Raw genomic sequence first — 18,736 nt, forward strand, 5'->3', positions numbered from 1 at the left:
GTCTTCTAATAAAACTGGTCCATTCCATTCTAACCATCCAATCTGAACCCCTGCAACGCCTCATACGTCTAATATGAAAGAGTATTATCTTCAATTGTTAATAAGTGCTTGAAATATCCCTGGCTTCACATCTCAAACTTATTGTTTTAACAGATTTTCAATGCTACAAATTTCACATTTTTCTCAAGGTTAGAAAGGTGATAGCTGGGAGAAGTTAGAACAAATAAAACTTCTATTGCCTTTTTTTTAAAAAGCCTTTAAATAAAATATTTCATTCAATAAATATGTATGCCAGACACCATTATTTCTGTGAACAAGAGACAAAAATCTCCCCAGAGATTAATTTCCACGCACTTGTTTTTAATAATGGATGTTAGGGGCGCCTGGGTGGCTCAGTCCGTTAAGCATCCGACTCCGGCTCAGGTCATGATCTTGCGGTTGGTGAGTTCAAGCTCCACGTCGGGCTCTGTGCTGACAGCTCAGAGCCTGGAGCTGGCTTCAGAATCTGTGTGTGTCTCTCTCTGTCTCTCTGCCCCTCCCCTGCTCATGCTCTGTCTCTGTCTCTCAAAAAGTAAATAAATGTTAAAAAAAATTAAAAAATAAATAAATAATGGATGTTGATGGTCACCCCAGGACCTTTGAACTTATTGTTGCCATTGCCCACTTAACACCTCTGCCAGACATGTGCACCTCTTACTCTCTCATCTCCTTCAAATTGGTCCTCAAATATCATCCTGTCATCTTCTCAGTAGGGCATTTCCCTACTGGTCTATCTAAAACTGACACCATCAGAGCACCTGGCTCGTGTCAGTCGGTAGAGCATGTGACTCTTGATCTTGGCGTTGTAAGTTCGAGCCCCACGATGGGTGTAGAGATTACTTAAAAATAAAACCTTAAAAAAATAAAATAAAACTGACACCATCATTCCTCGTAAGCACTTCTTAGTACCCTCTCCTGTCTTATTTTTCTCTACGTCACTTATTGCAATCTAAAAGATATATATTTTACTTTTGCTTTTGGCTGTCTTCCCCTATAAAACATAACCTTAATGAGGAATGTTCACCTTTCTGTTCATTGTTATATCCGCCAGCACCCAGCAAAACCCGAGAGCAATGAAGGCTTCTGGCACCCAAACTGTGCTCTCCTACTAACAGGAACGAGTGATTCTTGAAGAAGTAGCCAATTTCAGGTCTAGGGTAGAAATTGTGTAGGGTGAATCTGGAAGATTTTGTCATACTAGATAAATAAAAACTATTAGAAACCATCAGAGTCATGTCAAAAGGATTCAGAAGACAATATTAATTGGCTCCCGTTGGCCAAAGAAAGGGCAGTTTGAGAACCAGTAAGAAAATAATTGGAATAGATTGAACATATCAAGTATGTTTCAATCAATGACTTCATAATGATAAAACCAAAAAGCATACAAACAAAATACTGGCCCAATGGAAGATGTTAGTAAACCAAGAGAGACACAATGGTTCCTATGTGAGCTGCCTCTCCTGGCAACTACATACTAGAGGAGGGGTCACCTCTCCTCATCAAGTATTCCTGGTATATTAAGAAGGAACCCCTAATGAATTAATGAACCCAGGTGCCAATCATCAACAGGTGCTAACATCATAAAAACAGAGACACTGGGCACTGCGTGCCTCCTGAGAGAAGTAGACAATACCATCCATGGAGAAGTTTTGCAAAAAAAAAAAAAAAATTAAGTCTGACTCTGATCAGGTCTCAGACCTACCTATCAATTTACAGGAAATAAAATGGGGAAGGAACCTGATTATACAATGACACAAGGATGTAATCATCAGAATTCAGAGTATAACAAACTAAGACAAATGAAGAAGTTTCTTAAAAACAAAACAAACAAACAGAAAAAAAAGGGGATGGGGAAAGAGATGGAAGGAAACCTAAAATTAAAAAGAGACTTTAGAGACACCAACAATTCTAATGTATGCTCACTGCTTGAAACCCAGTTCAAATAAATAACCTTTAATTTACAAGACTGCCTAGAAAATGCAAACACTAACCTGGGACTATATGATATTAAGGAATTATGTTAATTTTAGATATAAGATGGTATTATTATCAGTTACACTGGGAGTAGATTCAGGATTTCAAGGAGTCTTAAAGATGCATTTTGAAACATTCACAGATCCTAAGACCTTTGGATTTGCTTCAAAATAATGGAACCAGCGGAGGGAGTAAATGAAATTGCCCATGAATTGACAACTGCTGAACTGACTCATAGGTACATGGGACTTTGTTATACTCTTCTCTTTGGTATGTTTGAAATTTTCCACATTAAAAAAGTTCAAAACATAAAAATTTTACAGTGATTTTATTGGCATGCAATAGAAATGGCAAGAGACAGTATTGAAAAGTTGGCAAAACACAAATTGGAGGCGACTGCACTGAAGCCCTGTCTGACACATGGGTTTCAAGGAAGGAGCCAAGGGGTGTTGTTGTGGGGTTTGCCAGTCTTGGAATTTTCCCTTCTAATTTTTGTTAAGGCGGCAGGCAGAGCAAGAATTCTAAGCACAAATGATGTCGTATGTGAAACTTACCAACAGGAGGCGTCACCAAGAAGATAAGCCTGGAGGAGTGTGGGGGAGTCTGAGCCCACAGAACCAACAGATCCGTTAGGGTGACTGACAAACACTGAGCTGTAGACTCAGGAACTGTTTTAAAAAAATCAATTTTCTAAGGATGCATTAGAATTCAGGTAATAAGAGCAGCGAAAACACACGGATGAAAAAGGTACCAGTAAAGGCTGAGCTCAAAAAGTAGAAAGAAGATCATAAATTTCTGCCACCTGCTTTACTGCCAAGAAATATTATCTCACAGAAAGGGGATTCCCCATCTCAAATGGTTACACGTTTAAAAGGTATGTGTTGGTATTCTCAGGCAAGAGTCTAGTGATATTTTTAAAGAACTCCCTGACCTGTCCCAAAATGTTACTTATGTTTTTTCATTCAGGTTTTCTCCCGCAACCGAAACAGTCAATTCTTCATCGCTGCCCACTCTGACAAATTAGTCTATGCAACACCATTTCTAAGTTATCTCTAGCAGCCAACACAGCCCATAAATCCAAATCATTGTACTGGTTATTAGGATTTCATTTCATGCTCGCATTCACAAACATTTAAGCTTTCAACCTTTGCTGTTGGGCATTAATCTTGGCATTAATCAAGGGATTAAGTACGCTGAATTTAAACTCAAGGTTAATAGCATACTCAGCCAATATTAGTTTTACATATTGCCAAGGGAAAACAGAAAGAGGCAAAGACCTTTCTGCCTGTTGTTCGTGAAATAGAAGACACAGATTGATGAGTAAGGCATGAAATTGCTTCTTTTGTTCCTTCATGAAGGAGTCTCACACACCTACATACACACACATACACACACACTCATTAGTCCAGCCCAAATTGGCATTTGAAGCAACAGGCTTCTATAAATCCTAAGATCCAGCCATCGATCGCTGGGTAATTTGCTTATTTCCGAGCCACTATACATGCAAAGGCAACATAAGTGTTTAAAAAAAACCAGCACAAACAAATTAAGAAGTCTAGAAGGGTATGATAGTTGCTAGTTGCTAGAATAACTGTGTAAAGAGAAGAAGAAAACTGTGTGGGTGTCAGGTATATCAGCATCATCTATCAATGTAATATCAAGAGAGGTAAAGAAATTCATTCTAAATTTCCTAAAATCTGTTAGCAGTAAAAGGCCCTGCAGAGAGCTAAGTTAATATACCTGAAACAATGACAGAGTAATTACTTTATAGAGCCTTGTCTCTATGAGGGGAATAGTTACATGGCTCGCAAAAACAGATACAGAGAATAAACTGCCCGATGATCTGGAAATGCAAGGCTGCCTAATGAATCATTCATTCACTGTCACCACTAGGAATGGCTGAGCACCTGGTTTTCATGAGTTACATCCTCAGGAGAATCAGTGCTGTTTCTCCTTTTGAGGGAGGGTATCAAAATTTTGAGTATTCAAAAACTAGCAATGAAGATTCATTAATTCAAATTAGCTCAAATAGAGAGCCATATTTCAAACACAACAGGCTTGGAACATAGAAGTGAATGCAAAGTCAAAGGTAGTAAATCACTTATTTACCTGAGTTCAGTCTTCCTTTGACATGAAGGGGCAACAGTAACATCAAGTGCAGAAACACTAAGCACTTGACCTCTCTGAGCTGCTCTGATTTGGCTATTACTCTGAGAGGGGGAGAGGTTTAAGTGAGGTTGTACATTTGAGGTGTCTGGCCTACAGTGGGGCTCAGTAATGTTTCATTCTTCTCCTAACGTCTTCCATCAAACAAGGGCAACACCAAACTCCTTACCACCACATCCAGTCCCTAGTCCAGTGTCAGACACATAGCAAGCATCTGTGGGAATAATGTGGGGAAATATTGATGGTTGCACTTTCTGGGATTTACTAAGAAAGACGTGTAGACTGCAAGTTGGTGAGGGTACAAGCACAAGTTTACAGCCCCATAATTCAGTGGAAGTTGGCACATGGAGACGACCCAGGGGAAGAAAAATGAAGGCAGAGTGCCACCTCCTAGGACCGGGCTGAACCTCAAAGCCTCAATTCAACTGGTGACTGACCGTTGTTACTTCAAGTCCTTTTTTTATCTGTCAAAGCTCTGAGGTTAAACACAGAGATAGAAGCCAGAACTGGCTCTTCAAGAAGGATTCAGAGGAAAAGTCACTGGTACATCTGTTGATCAAGTAAACAAATCAAATGAAGATGTCTCTCTTAATTGTCCTTCCAATTCCAAGAGAAACCTGGCATATGATATGTGGTTAAATGAAGTAACAAAAAAAAGAAGGAAGGTTTCAAGAAAGCAAGAGGGAAAACAAAACAAAAGCCGAGACCAGAAACCAGATGCTGTCCAGGATTTTTAAAATACTAGCACAGAATTAACTGGCTTTAAAAACCACCTCTAGTCATTTCAGATTAACGACGGCAGGGACGCAATGTTCTTCCACAGGGCCAGCTCACAGCTCCAATGCAAACACAAGGGCCATATGCAGAGAGAAGAAGTCACAGGGAATGGCTGAATTTCTACATTACCAGAAGTCAAAGGATCTAAAATTAAATTAGAATGATGAATTAGAACCAGAAATTGGTTCTAATTATAAAACAAAATCGAGCTCCCACATAAAATGTCCCCATAACTGAACGTAAATAATGACAATATCAAAACCCATAAAAGTGCCGACCATGTTTACTGAACGTCATCCATCTGCCCGGCTCTATTCTAACCATGTTACCATATACACTCAGGAATTCTCACGGTAGGATCCTTTAAAGACAAAGTTAAAATTACTACTTTTGAAAGGCAGTATTTGCCATCCAAGAGGCCACAGTGGTGAAATTCTTCTCCAGCTCTTAAAGAGTACCTATTAAGATGCTATGATAAAACGCATTTTTTTTTTAAAGGCCAGAGTTCCAAGGTTATTTTCAGATTTAAACTAAAAGGGTTTCCTGGTTCTCTCCTCAGGGAAATTCTCTCCACCCTGTCCTGGCTCCACCACCTGCCTCCATTCTTCCTCTTCCATTAGACTCTTAATGAATGCATACCATGGTGCCAAGAAAACTCCTTCTCACCAATTGCTGACATTCATTGAATATAAGGGAGGTTCAGTAAGTGCTCACTGAGCTGAATTCAGCTGAACAAAAACAAAAGCCTGATCATCTGCATAAGAAGAGTGAGGTAAAGGTTAATAAAGCACCATTCCACACCTTGGAAAGGGAAAAAATAGTTACAGGTTCTGCAATGAAACACCTGGGCTCCAGTATTAAGACTACATTGGGGCGCCTGGGTGGCTCAGTCGGTTGAGCTCCGATCATGATCCCTCGGTGCTTAAGTTCAAGCCCCACATCAGGTGTGCCACGGTCAGTGCAGAGCCCACTCCTGATCCTCTGTCCCCCTGTCTCTGCCCCTCCCCTACTTACACTCTCTCAAAAAAAACCCAAAAAACCCAAAACAAAAAAACATTAAAAAAAGAATATATGATTCATCACATCTTTGCACAGCCCAGTCTGTCCCACACTCATCAGAACCTCACTTTTCTCTCACCTTATCGACATCCTTCCTTCACTGTGAGTTGGGTTGCATGGCAGTTTCAACGGAAGGGAACTGGGTCACCAATCATCTCAGTCCCTTTCCATCTGGACTGTTCTCCCACACCTTCCCAGCTCTGGCTCAGGAGATGGAGGGAAGGCTGACATGGGAGGTAATGCTCTACCTGTAACTCAGTAGCACACCCAACATGCAAACTCTCAGAAAGGCATGAAATTAGCCTCACCTGTCAATCAGGGAGCACAGTTGGACTCTGGCTGAATTCCATCAAGTGGAAAGAGGAAGGCAACTTTTGAAAATTAAACTGAATGAGGAACCTTTTCCTGAGGGCTAGAAAGGTGCTTCTAAATTGACTTCTCACTGGAGTACAGGTTCACCCAAGACCCCAGGCCTTACTCCTCTGGAGAAGGAGATGAGAAGGTGGGGCACAGGCCACCTCAGCCAAAAACATGCTCAAATGCTACAGAATTAATTTGCCGGCAGTCTGCTAATAGGAGCATCACACAACCAACTCTCTGGGCTTTTAATTTCCGAGAGGTATTTTAACTATCATTAGCTCTGAGGCTTCTTATGATGGCCATGGGGTGGCCATGGTGTGACCATGTTAAAAAAAAGTCTCATGGGGTGGCCATGGTGTGACCATGTAAAAAAAAAGAAAAAAGGTCTCAGTGGATCTTAAAAAGGAAAGGGACATAAAGTAAAGAGACACATTGCACAGAATTCAGGGCCATAGGCCCTGTGGCAATACTGGTTTGGCCTCCATCCCCCAAAGCTGTTCCCTGTCACCCTGTGACACAGAAGAGAGGTGCCTGAGTCCCACATGAAAGACTATGTCATTTAGGCTCAAAACAGAGGCATTCTCCTAACTGTGTGGTAGCATCATGGAGCCGTTATTATGGCAATAGCACACGCAAGGGCACATCCTCTGAAATTAGCACCCAGTTCACAAGCCCCTCGGGCTGCCTTTGTCCATGAACTGTGGAGGGGAAGCCAGCTTTTGATCCCCTACTCAGTTCTTCCCCTGTACTTGTCCCCATATGGTCCTGAATCTACCCCACCTCCACCATTTTCTCCAGGGTGACATGAGAATCATCAAAGCCTGGGACAAATTTCAGATGGTCTGTAAAATGTCCTGCAACACTTAAAAAAAAGAAAATAAGCTGCAATTTAAATTCAAGGGTAGAAATGGAAAAGAAGCTCAGATAAAAAGGTAAAAGGAAATAACTCAGCCTGTAAGCAAATTGCTAACTCAGCCAAAAAGCCCAGGAAAGGATGCTCAACATCACTGATCATCAATGAAATACAAACCAGGGGCACCTGGATGGCTTAGTCGGTTGAGCATCCCTTTCAGCTCAGGTCATGATTTCATGATTCATGGGATCGAGCCCTGCATCAGTGTCTATGCTGACAGCATGGAGCCTGCTTGAGATGGTCTCTCTCCCTCTTTCTTTGCCCCTTCCCTGCACACACACTCACACACATACACACACTCTCGCGTGCACACACTCTCAAAACAAATAAATAAACTTTAAAAATTTTTAAAAGAAAATGCAAACCAAAGCCACAATGAGTTACCACTTCACATCCATTAGCACGGTTACTTCAAAAAACAAAAAACAACAAGGGCTGGAAAGGATGTGAAGACACTAGAAGCCTCATGCCTTGCTGGTGGGAATGTAAATGGAGCAACCACTTTGGAGAAGTGTCGTGGCTCCTCAATAAAATAAAAACAGAATTACCATATGATTCAGCCATTCCACTTCTGGATATACACCCCAAGAAACCGAAAGCAGGGTCTCAAAGACTGAGATGTACAGCCATGTTCATAGCAGCATTATTCACAATTGCTAGAAGGTAGAAGCAACCCAAATATCCATCAATGGATAAATGGATAAGCAAAATGTGGTATATAATATAATGTGGTATTATTCAGCTTTAAAAAAAGAAGGAAAGCCTAACATATGCTATAATATGACACGGATGAATCTTGAGTTCATGATGCGTAGATAAGGCACTCACAGAAAGGCAAATGCTGTATAATTATATGAATAATGAGAGTAGTCACAAGCAGAGTAGTCACAAGTCAAATTAGAATGGTTGTTTCCAGGGACAGGAGGAAGAGGGAATGGGGAGTCATTGTTTAATGGGTAGAGTTGCAGGTTTGCAAGATGACGTGTTCAGAAGGTGGATGGTGGTGATAGTTGCATCGTAATATGAATATACTTAATTCCACTGACCTATACACTTAATGGTCAAGATGGCAAATTTTATGTTACATGTATTAGACTAGATTGTTTGTTTGTTTTTTTTTACTTTGAGAGAGAGAGAGGGAGGAAGGGAGAGGGGCAGGGGGAGAGGGGGAGAATCTCAAGCAGGCTCAGCCTGGAGCCCCACATGGGGCTTGATCCCATGACCCTGGGATCATGACCTGAGACAAAACCAAGAGTCAGATGCTCAATCAGCTGAGCCATCCAGGTGCCCCTATTTTACTAGATTGTTTTTAACTGAGGAAAGAAAATGTAAATAGCTACATTAGCCCGGGTTTTTTTTTTTTTTTTTCCCCTCAAGGGAAAAAAAATCACCCTATTAAAGAGGAGAGAACCTATTAAAGAAGGAAAAGACAGGTCCACCATGTAAAAACAATACACAAATTTCAGGCTGTACAATAGGCTCACCACTTACTTCCACACCCTGAAGCCAAAGAAGCAACTCACCTCACTGAGGTAAATAAAGAAAGAGCAGGTGGACCCATCCACTCCGTAGTCTGCGTAGCAGGGATCCGAGCGCCACATATCTTTCATCCACTGAAACAACAAGAGCCAGGTAAGGACATCTACAAGCAGACCGTGTTCGGTGGCCCTGTACATCCCATGACAGAGAAGGCTATGAAGGGCAAGGAGAAGTGAATGGTCAGACTGGGGCCTGAGGTTCATTGTCAGTGAGCTGAGGTCAGGACAACAGATGCCCAGTTTCCAGATGATTCACAGGTAGACGCTGGCTTGAGCTGGGCCTTAGCAGAGGTGCTCACGGTGGAGGAAGGCCGTGAGACCACCAGGCAGTAAAGCCCAGGACAGGCAGTGGCCAGGCGAGTTTTATCAAGAGCAACTGCCTAATCAAAACCCCTTTCGCCCAGAGAGCTACAGTTGCATAAGCCACAGGACAGGTCCTGGAACAGACAGTGTGAATGAGAGCAGGCATGCAAGGTGTGCATGGCATGTGTGAGTCCCACAGAGGAACCATGTTAATGCTTCTGGGGTTTGCGCTCACCATCCTAAGCATACACTGGAACCAAGACTTTTCTCTGAAAACTAGTGAGTAGGGTTGTGGTCTCCCTCAGGGCAGGCCATATAAAAAGAACTTTTAAAAAAAAAATCCTAAGAGTGAAAGAGTGTCCAAATGTCTCAGGTTACTCTGCTGCAAATGCAAATGTGACATTTAAATCACAATCTGGAGACCTCGTGGCAGGGGGGCCTGGGGACTGGGGGAGAGGGAAGTTGGGCTCTATATAATGGCAGCTCCTTGTCAATGGCCCTTGAAGGATCACCTGCTGGAGGCTGGGAAAGCCAGGGGGAGGCAGCTTCAAAGACACAGCAGGAGCCCGAAGTGGCCCCGGCTCTTTCACTCTGACCAGTTAGAGCCATTGTGGACTGACCCCATGAAGTTGGCATAAGCACACAAGGGTTGTCATGGCCACAGCCCCAAACTGGCAGAATTGAGGCATCCCTTCGATAACTCCCTTAAAGGGCTTGCTTGCCATCTGTATTGCTGGGGAGTTAGAGAGAGGGGAGGGGAGGAGAGGAAGAGGGTGTTAGTGAAGACAAAAGGTGAAGGGAATGAATAGACATTACTTGGCCTTACCTTGATTTTCCCCTCGCAGTGGGGGTAGCCATCCATAGGAGGCAATACACATTTTTCTTGAGCTCCATTAATGATATCTGTAAAGATGAAACAGAACAAAGGATACCATGAAGTTTATGAAACACAAACCTACCATCTTTGTAAGCAATGGGCAGGGAAAGAAACAGAAACAGGAAGTCTATACTGGGAGCCATGCTCTGACCTGTGGAAGCTCTCCAGCTGCCAATAGGTCCAGCTGGCCTGCAGTGAGGACCTGGCCCAAGAACAGCCCACCTGTAGGATGGCCAGAGACCTATGATGCATGTGGCCCAGCCTGAATGGGTGAGCTACACCAATCAGAGGGTTTGCTTGGAAATTTGCAACTTGGTAAGAGAAACCAAACAAGTGGAGAGCAGGAGATGAAGCCATGAGATTGGGAGGGACCACCAGGGCCATGTCAGGCTGTGCAGACAAACTGAGGTCAGGAATACCTTCGTGACATGTGCTTGAGCTGAGAAGCTGGCAAAAAATAGGCAAATAGAACAGTAGTATAGAGGAGGAGAAAGCCACCAGACACATCAGCAAGGTACAGCATCTTCTGGACGTGGTTCTTACATTTCTGCAAAGATCTCCTTATGCTTCAAATATTTCCTCACAGTAAACTCCCTTTCTATTAGCTAGCTCTAGGGGATTCCTATTCCTTTTGATGACAAGAGTCAGAACAAAAAAGAATGCCTTTAAAAAGCTTACTGTTTAGTGGTGGACCACAGACAAACAAGTAAACCACTGAACAACAGTGTAATAGACATTATGTTGGGGCGGGCCAAGGAAGGACACCCACCCCAGTCTCTAGGGTCAAAGACGACTTCCTGGATCTAGTGACATCTTAGTGGAGATAAGAAGATGAAGCAGGAGTATGCCAGGTGAAGGGGCAAGGTAGAGATGGTGTTCAAGGAACAGGCTCCAAATGCAAGGACGCGCACTGAGTCGAATGCAGAAATGGGAGGTACTGAGTGGTCAGAAAGGAAATCAGGCAGGGCCCAAACCAGAAAGACTTCAAGCAAGCACCCTGATAAAGACTTTATTTATTTTTCAAGTGTTTATTTTTGAGAGAAAGAGAGAGATTGAGCGAGCGAGCAGGGGGAGGGGCAAAAAGAGAGGGGGGCAGAGGATCCAAAGTGGGCTCTGTGCTGACAGCAGACAGCCCATTGTGGGGCTGGAACTCATGAACCACAAGATCATAATATGAGCCAAAGTCAGATGCTTAGTGGACAGAGCCGCCCAGGCGTTCCTGCCCTGATAAAGACTTTAAGCTGAGGGAAGGGAAGGGCAGGGCACTGAAGGCTTCTAAGAAAGGAATAGTTAAGATCAGACTTATGTTTAGGAATGATCATTTTAGCTGGAAACTGGGACAGCTCTAAAACTACATGTTTCTCTTTGAAGACCAACTGTATTTTCCAGACACGTTTGGAAAATGTCACGATTACTTATGGCTGACAATTTTCTGTTCAAAGTACTAATGAGAAATTAGATCCCAAACTATAGTATTGTTTGACTGTGCTATTGAAACAATGTTGGTGGCTGCTGGGGCTAAAACAGAAATTGTACCTGTCCCTTGAAAATTAGTTCCTCTGACAGTCTGAAACAGATTCTTCACCTCTTGATTCAGTGTTCTCATCACCATTCCACCCGCCACCTGGATAACTACAGCATAAAATCAATACCCTCCTTCTCATGGACTGGAGGCAGCGTCATTTAGTAGTGAACATGGACGATACTTAGCTTGTCAGAGACTCTGTTTCTCCGTCTGTAGCACTGAAATAACTGTACCATTATTTCATCCAGCTCTTATTAAGTAAGTTAATATTTGTGCAAAGTCTAGTCTGGCACTCCCAACAGCTGACTCTCGCCACAGACCACAGTGAGTGCTTAAAAAGTTGGCATTCGCTACATAATTCCATGCCACTTATACTCTATCTAAGAAAGCAGTATTTCAAAAGCACAGATCTTCTAGAAACGCATTCTCTGCGTTTTTGAGATAAATGCAGGCTTGAGGTGGTACATCTCCTTATAGCTCTCCTCCTTTCTCACTTGTAAGGGGACAGCCAGCCTCAGAATCCACTAACAAATGCCTCACCAAAGGACAGAGGCACTTTTCAGTGACTACTTATCCTATTTTTGTCTCTGATTTTGCTTGGTAACATTTACCAAGCAAATAAATAGCACAGGATCCAAGACAGCAGAGTCTGAAACAGCTGGGGGTCAGGGCAATCAGACATTTAGAGGGATGATTACGGAGAAACTCCCCCCTTCTTTCACACACTATAAGCACTACACCAGTTCCAGACATCCAGAGCCAGAAATTATGGAAACTAGAGACTATAGAGTTAGAGGTATGGTACCATGGAGTGAACAGAAATCACCAGATGGTAACATAAACCAATAAGTCCACAAAGGCCTGCAAGGAAAGCCTGGTTGCTGACAGCGTGGGTCCTTTCCATAAAGAGTTTCAAGGAATAACAATATGTTATGCCAAGGGTTGGCAAACCTTTTCTCCAAAGGACCAGAGAGTAAATATTTGAGGCTTGGCAGGCCACACTGTCTCTGCCACAACTATGCCACTGTGGATTATAACAGGAAAGCAACCACATATAATAGGAAAATGAATGGGCGTGGCTGTATTCCAATAAAACTTTGTTTTCAAAAACAGGCACAGACCCCTATATTTGCTGCGCCAAGACAGTCACAAAATGAGGATCCTAGTTGCTGCAAAGATCTGATGAAATGACTTTTTTGAGGACTCCTGCAGACACTCCTCTGCCCCTACTCTTTCGCCACCTGGTTAAAGCCCCGCCCTTGAAGACCCAGCTCAAGATTCACCCAAGGAAGAATTAGGCCCAATCCCTCCTTCCCATGCCAAACCAGAATTTAGTTAGGATTTAGTGCTGCCTCCCTCTCAAGTCTCTCTCACAGCAGTGAGTGATCCCGTTCTTTCTTCCACATGTGCCCACTTGCCTCCTAGGATATAAGGCGGTGATGGGAGGGTTATGTCTCCATGCCCCATCACCAGGCACTCAGTAAGTGCTGGCTGACTGAATAAACACACCTGTTGCACCTGCTTCGCCTCTCCCCGCTGACTCTTCAGCTCACGGACAACCAGACTGAGCAGAGAGACCTGTGCTGGAGCAGAGTTTTTCCTTCTCTTCCACCTGGCAGTTCGTCAACTAATCCATGAGGGTTTTCTTTGCAATTCCATTAATTTATGACGGGTTTTCTATTTAGTTACAGAGTGACAAGTTTGCATAAGCAATGCTGTCCAGAAGTGGAGTTAAATGGCTTGAGGCTCTGGGGTTGGAGGGATCCATGAAAGGAAGAAATAGAAAGTGCTGGCCTTCCCAGGGAGGGATGGAGCTACTCCCTAAATCCAACCACCAGTAACCTGACTCCCAGGAAACTGAGCACAACTCCCCATCACCTCCCAGGTCCTAAGGGGTCTCAGCACATCTAAGAGGAAAGCTCCCCGTTTTGTTTCCATCACAAAGACGAAAACTCATTCAATGACGTTTTATTAGTCTGTACACAGAAGACACTGCTACCTAGAGAAAGACCCTGCAATATAAGGTTGGTTAAAAAACAAAAATTCAGGTCAAAAAAGGTTCCACTTTTCAGGGGATATTTAGCTTACTATATATTAAGCACTTTCAAAAAAGGGACTGGATTCTGCCACAGTATGTTACCGGAAGCTTCTTCTCTCTGACATTCACCTGATGTTCTTTCTCCCAGTGTCAAATTTTTTCATGGTAAAAGGGCAAGGGGAAAAGAAAGATGATCACGTAAGCAAAGAAGCTCAGCTCTTACTACTGTTCAGGATTCAGTTTCATCCCTTACCCTCCCAAACCAGCCCAAGAGTGTCTTTCACCAAAGACTTCACCTCTGCACTGACCGTATAGCATTGTCAACCAGGTATTACACAAAAGGCAGACAGCCTAGGCGTGAAAATTGTGTTATTTTATCAGTCACCTGGACCCACACAGTACAGCAGGGGCTTGGATATTGGGTTTAACCTAAGAAAACACTTTTCTTGGGGCACCTGGGTGGCTCAGTCAGTTAAGTATCCAACTTCGGCTCAGGTCATGATCTTACAGCTCGTTGAGTTCCAACCCCACAATGAGCTCTGGGCTGACACCTGGGAGCCTGGAGCCTGCTTCAGATTCTGTGTCTCCTTCCCTCTCTGCCCCTCCCTGGTTCACACTCTGTCTCTCTCAAAAATAAACAAACATTAAGAAAAAAAGAAAACCCTGGGTGCCTGGGTGGCTCAGTCAGTTAAGCGTCCGACTTCGGCTCAGGTCATGATCTCACAGTTTGTGAGTCAGAGCCTCGTGTCGGGCTCTGTGCTGACAGCTCAGAACCTGGAGCCTGCTTCGGATACTGTGTTTCCTTCTATCTCTGCCCCTCCCTAACTTGTGCTCTCTGTCTCTCAAAAAGAAATAAATGTAAAAAACAATTTTTTTAAAAAAAGAAAAGAAAAAAAACCCTTTTCTTATGCTCAAAGATGCTCACCACTCAGGAACAACACGTGTGCAGGAGGAACAGAAGTGGCAAAAGAGGTCATAAACACACACAGAGCAGGTGTCCCTGTCAAATGTGGAGTCAAGTTCTCCGTGACAGTCCCCACATAGGCATATACGCTGAGGGAGAGATGTGCTGAAACAGTGGCACTTTCAATAAATACATGGAAGCAACAGAGACAAAGAGATGGAATCAGACACACTGAGGATTTTTACTCCTGCTTGCCTGCCTCTGAGGAAGGAAGGAGGGCACAGACAGGCTCAGAGACAGTTGAGGACAGAAATAGGTGATGTAGGAAATGAAAATGGGTGCTAACTTCCCCGGAGGTATCACCTGCCTTCCTAAGGTGCTGGCACATACATGGTTACATTTTATACTAACCACAGCCTCCTGAAAAGGAAGGCAGTGACCTCATCTTATAGCTTGGAAAGGGGAAACTTTAAAATCCTCATCACGTACCTCCAAACTCAGCCCACAGTCACCAGGACTGTCTCTCAAACGCCTGCTGCCTGCCACGTGCTGAAATGTCAAAGCTGTATCCCTACAAGACATGGGCTGCGCCCTCACGGTGTGGGGGTGGAGGGTCCTCATATGACAGAGCAAGATACACGTTACCTGAGCCAGCCCCCTGGAAAGCAAGACAGGCCCCTCGGTGCTTTGGCCCAGTGCCCAACACAGCACCTGGCACACTGCCAGATGCACAGAACTCTTCTCAACAAACAGATGGACGCATATAACAAAGGAGTGAAAAGCTCAAGTTCCAGAGAAGGGAGTAAGAGAGACAGAAGAAAGGGGGTAGGAGATCCTCATGTCTAGTAACTGTACCAAGCATTTCAAGTTCTGGATTACACATCAATAGAGGCAAAGGAATTTGGGTTTGACATAAGGAAAAATGGCAGGAAGGTGCAGCAATCAAAGAAGAGTCATTTCGGACGCATGGAGTAGGACATGGCCTATCCCCCATGTGAATTAATTCACACCTTACTGGATTTTAAAAAGAGAGGCTTATAGTTTTGTGAGAAATACAGCATGTATGTCATCACATTTTACATCCGATGCAAGACTCACTGGGTACCGTACAAGGATCCCTCTATGTTTTAGCTGCCCACTTCAACACACATACACGGAGAGACTGTCGTGTGCTTATTCAAAGCATCGTCAACTACTAACCATGCTGCCTCATGAAACACTCACCGATGCTAACTTCAAGTTAATAATAATTGCTCTTTACTGCTGAACAAGAGAGAAATCAAGAGATATACATATATATATTTAAAAAAAAAAAAAAGAGGAGGCTGTAATCAGGTGTCATCCTTAATCCTGATTCTATCAAGGCTCCTAGGTGGTGTTGTATATAAGAAACCTGAGTCCATAATCCTAGGCAATGATGATAAAGTGAGGACGTGGAGGGGACAGAGAAGGGGAGGGGGAGGTGGTCATAAGTGAGTCCCACACAGAACAGTTACTTCAGAGTGAAAGCTGACCTTACCAAGAAGACAGCTTCCTCTGTCAACACTCAGTTTTCTGTATATTAATTATAACAAGGATGACTAGTGTTTGAAATGGCACTTTTTCAAGTGTGGAACACTGGAGAACATATTTATACAACAGTACCATTAACTCTGGATCTAGAACTGAATATGCATCTGAGAGGTTAAGGATGTCTGATTCCCTCAGAGCTATTTTATAGGGAGGGGGAAGGAAAGTAAAGAAAAAAGTAGGTTAAAAAAAAAAATCTCAGAAACCTCACCCCAGGAAGTTTTAGGGAACTGAGTTTAGTCTCCCCGTCCACTTCCTTTGCCAAAAGCTTAGATAACCATCTACACGAGTGAGGGCTCGATTCCGCCAAAAGGCACCCCACATATATTTCCTCTGAAAAGATAAAGGGTCTCCAGTGATTGCATTTTGTGTGTAGGACAAGGCAGTGTTTCTCTCAGAACACCTGATAGGAACATGCAGCCCCCGTTATCAGATGGCCCCTGCTGAGCACCCACGTGTGCACGCCACTGGCCCAGCTGTTCCTCGCCATCTGGGAACGGACTCCATCTCTGCGCTCAGCCTGGAGACGAAACTCCTGCCAGCACTTCCATCAGCTGGCCTGGCTTCAGGAGCTAATAGCAATAAATCGGACAGAAATCAGCCATGGTGAAATATAATCTCCCATTAAAAATGACCTCACCGGTCATTCTCAGCTTGGCAAATATTCATTAAGGGCCATTTTACATTGGCATTATAAAAAAAGTGATTTAATTTCTATAACTGAGTCACTCCAGCCCCAGGGTTCACAGGAACAGGAAGCTCTCTGCCCACCAAAAGGAACCGGGGACAACAGTGGGTAACATACACAACTCACTCACAGACCCTGAGGGATATATATACTGGGCACCTTGAAAAGAATGGTGTGTATTTTGTTTTTTAACTTGGGAAGCTAGAAATACAATCATTGTGCCAGAAATTTTTACAGTTGCAAAGGACTTCTGAAGCCCTCTCAGAAAATTGCTGATGTTTCCTGATGCGTTTTAGAGGTTTACAGAGATGAAGTGCTTTATTCATCCAGTGATTAAGGAAAACTCATTAAGCATCTCCCATATGCAAGGTATGCTACATGTTCAAGCCAGGCCTCTATCATCTAGTCAAGATTATTACCACCACACTGTTCCCAGCTATTGAAAGGCCCACCACTACCATCACCACCACCTTCACGTTCAGCACAGGGAATCTCAAAAGTCAATAATGAAGACTGAAATGACAAATTCTTACTCCTTGCTACACCTCCAAGGGCCTTATGGACTTGCTCAACACTGAGAGCCTCAGGACTGCCCACACACCAATGCTGTGGGCGTCATGCAAGTCAACGAGAAAATCATATTCAATGTACAGCTTCTCCAGGTACCTTTCAAGAATGGAACCAATATGGAAAAAGAAGGCAGTTGTGAGGACCATGAAAACACAGTAACAGCCAAATAATCCTAGAGTATTTATGCTGCCCTTTGTCATACCCTCTTGCAATATTGTTGTGGTTTTTTTCGGGGTTATCTGCCAAACAAACTTTTAAGTCAGCATTAATAACGTTTTCCATGTTGTTGGTGAAACATAATTAAAAAGAGGACCTTAGCATAAGATTTCCAGTGTGAGAGGCCAAGTCTAAAAGAATGTCTCACACACACACACACACACACACACACACACACACACACACACACCACCCCTCCATTCTGATAACACTCCAGGCACTTTCTATTGATAAAAACATGTCAGATTCCTAGGAATATCCAGGCAAAAACAGGGTGGTTATCACACACCTAGGAGCACATATGTGTAGTGGGCAGAAAATCTGCCACTGACAAGAAAAAGAAAGTTTACCATCATTAGTCATCAGGGAAACGCAAATCAAAACCACAGTGGGATAGCATGTCAGCCAGTAAAAGAGCTATAATTAAAGACTCAGATAGTAACAAGTGTTGGCAAGGATGTGCAGAAATCAGAATCCTCAAACACTGCTGGTGGTAATCTAAAACGGTGCAGCTATTCGGGAAAACAGTCTAGAAGTTCCTTAAAAAGCTAAAAATAAGAGTTACCATCTGATCCAGCAATTCCGCTCATAGGTACACACCCAAGAGAAATGAAAATGTTCTGTCCACACAAAAACTTATACACAAATGTTCACAGTAGCATTATTCTTAAGAGCCAAAAGTGGCAACAAACCCAAATGTTCATCAAGTGACAAATGGATAGACAAAATGTGTCACAGCCATGTGACTATTATTCAGTCATAAAAAAGAATGACATATTGCTTCATGTGACAACATGGATGAACCTTAAAAACATTAAGCTGAGTCTAAGAAGGCAGTCACAAAAGACAAATAATTTCATACATATGAAATGTCTAGAATAGGGAGATCTATAGAGAGAGAAGTAAATTGGTGGTGGCTTAGAACTGGGGGAAGTAGAGGTTGGGAGGGGGTAGTGAAAATTCACAGTACAGGATCTCTTTCTGGGGTGATAAACATGTTCTAAAATTGTGGTGATGTGGTAGCACAACTCTGAATATACTGAAAGCCACTGAAATGTATACTTTAAATGGATGAATTGTATGGTACGCAAATTATCTCAATAAAGCTGTTACAAAAAATCATAAAAAAACCAAAAATCTGCCACTGGTTCTTTCAACAAAGACTGCACCTACATGAGCATCTGTAATGCTTTTAGCACCCTCCTAAGAAGTGTGTCTGC

At 43.1% G+C, this 18,736-nt stretch overlaps 1 protein-coding gene across 5 annotated transcripts in view; it reads right to left on the reverse strand.

The window, feature by feature from the left end:
• Window positions 1-18,736, reverse strand: part of MGAT5 (alpha-1,6-mannosylglycoprotein 6-beta-N-acetylglucosaminyltransferase) — a 341,458-nt gene that overhangs the window by 134,212 nt on the left and 188,510 nt on the right. For all 5 annotated transcript variants that reach the window (XM_047084131.1, XM_047084129.1, XM_047084128.1 and 2 more), the window contains 2 exons: window positions 9,956-10,032; window positions 8,812-8,901 (listed from right to left, as the gene is read on the reverse strand). In XM_047084131.1, coding sequence (XP_046940087.1) covers window positions 8,812-8,901; window positions 9,956-10,032 — 167 coding nt within the window. The remainder of the gene's footprint in view (window positions 1-8,811; window positions 8,902-9,955; window positions 10,033-18,736) is intronic.

The sequence above is a fragment of the Lynx rufus genome, unplaced genomic scaffold, assembly GCF_022079265.1.
Source record: "Lynx rufus isolate CCGP_SWC_20201006 ecotype Redwood Valley unplaced genomic scaffold, mLynRuf1.p SCAF_2, whole genome shotgun sequence".
NCBI lineage: Eukaryota > Metazoa > Chordata > Mammalia > Carnivora > Felidae > Lynx > Lynx rufus.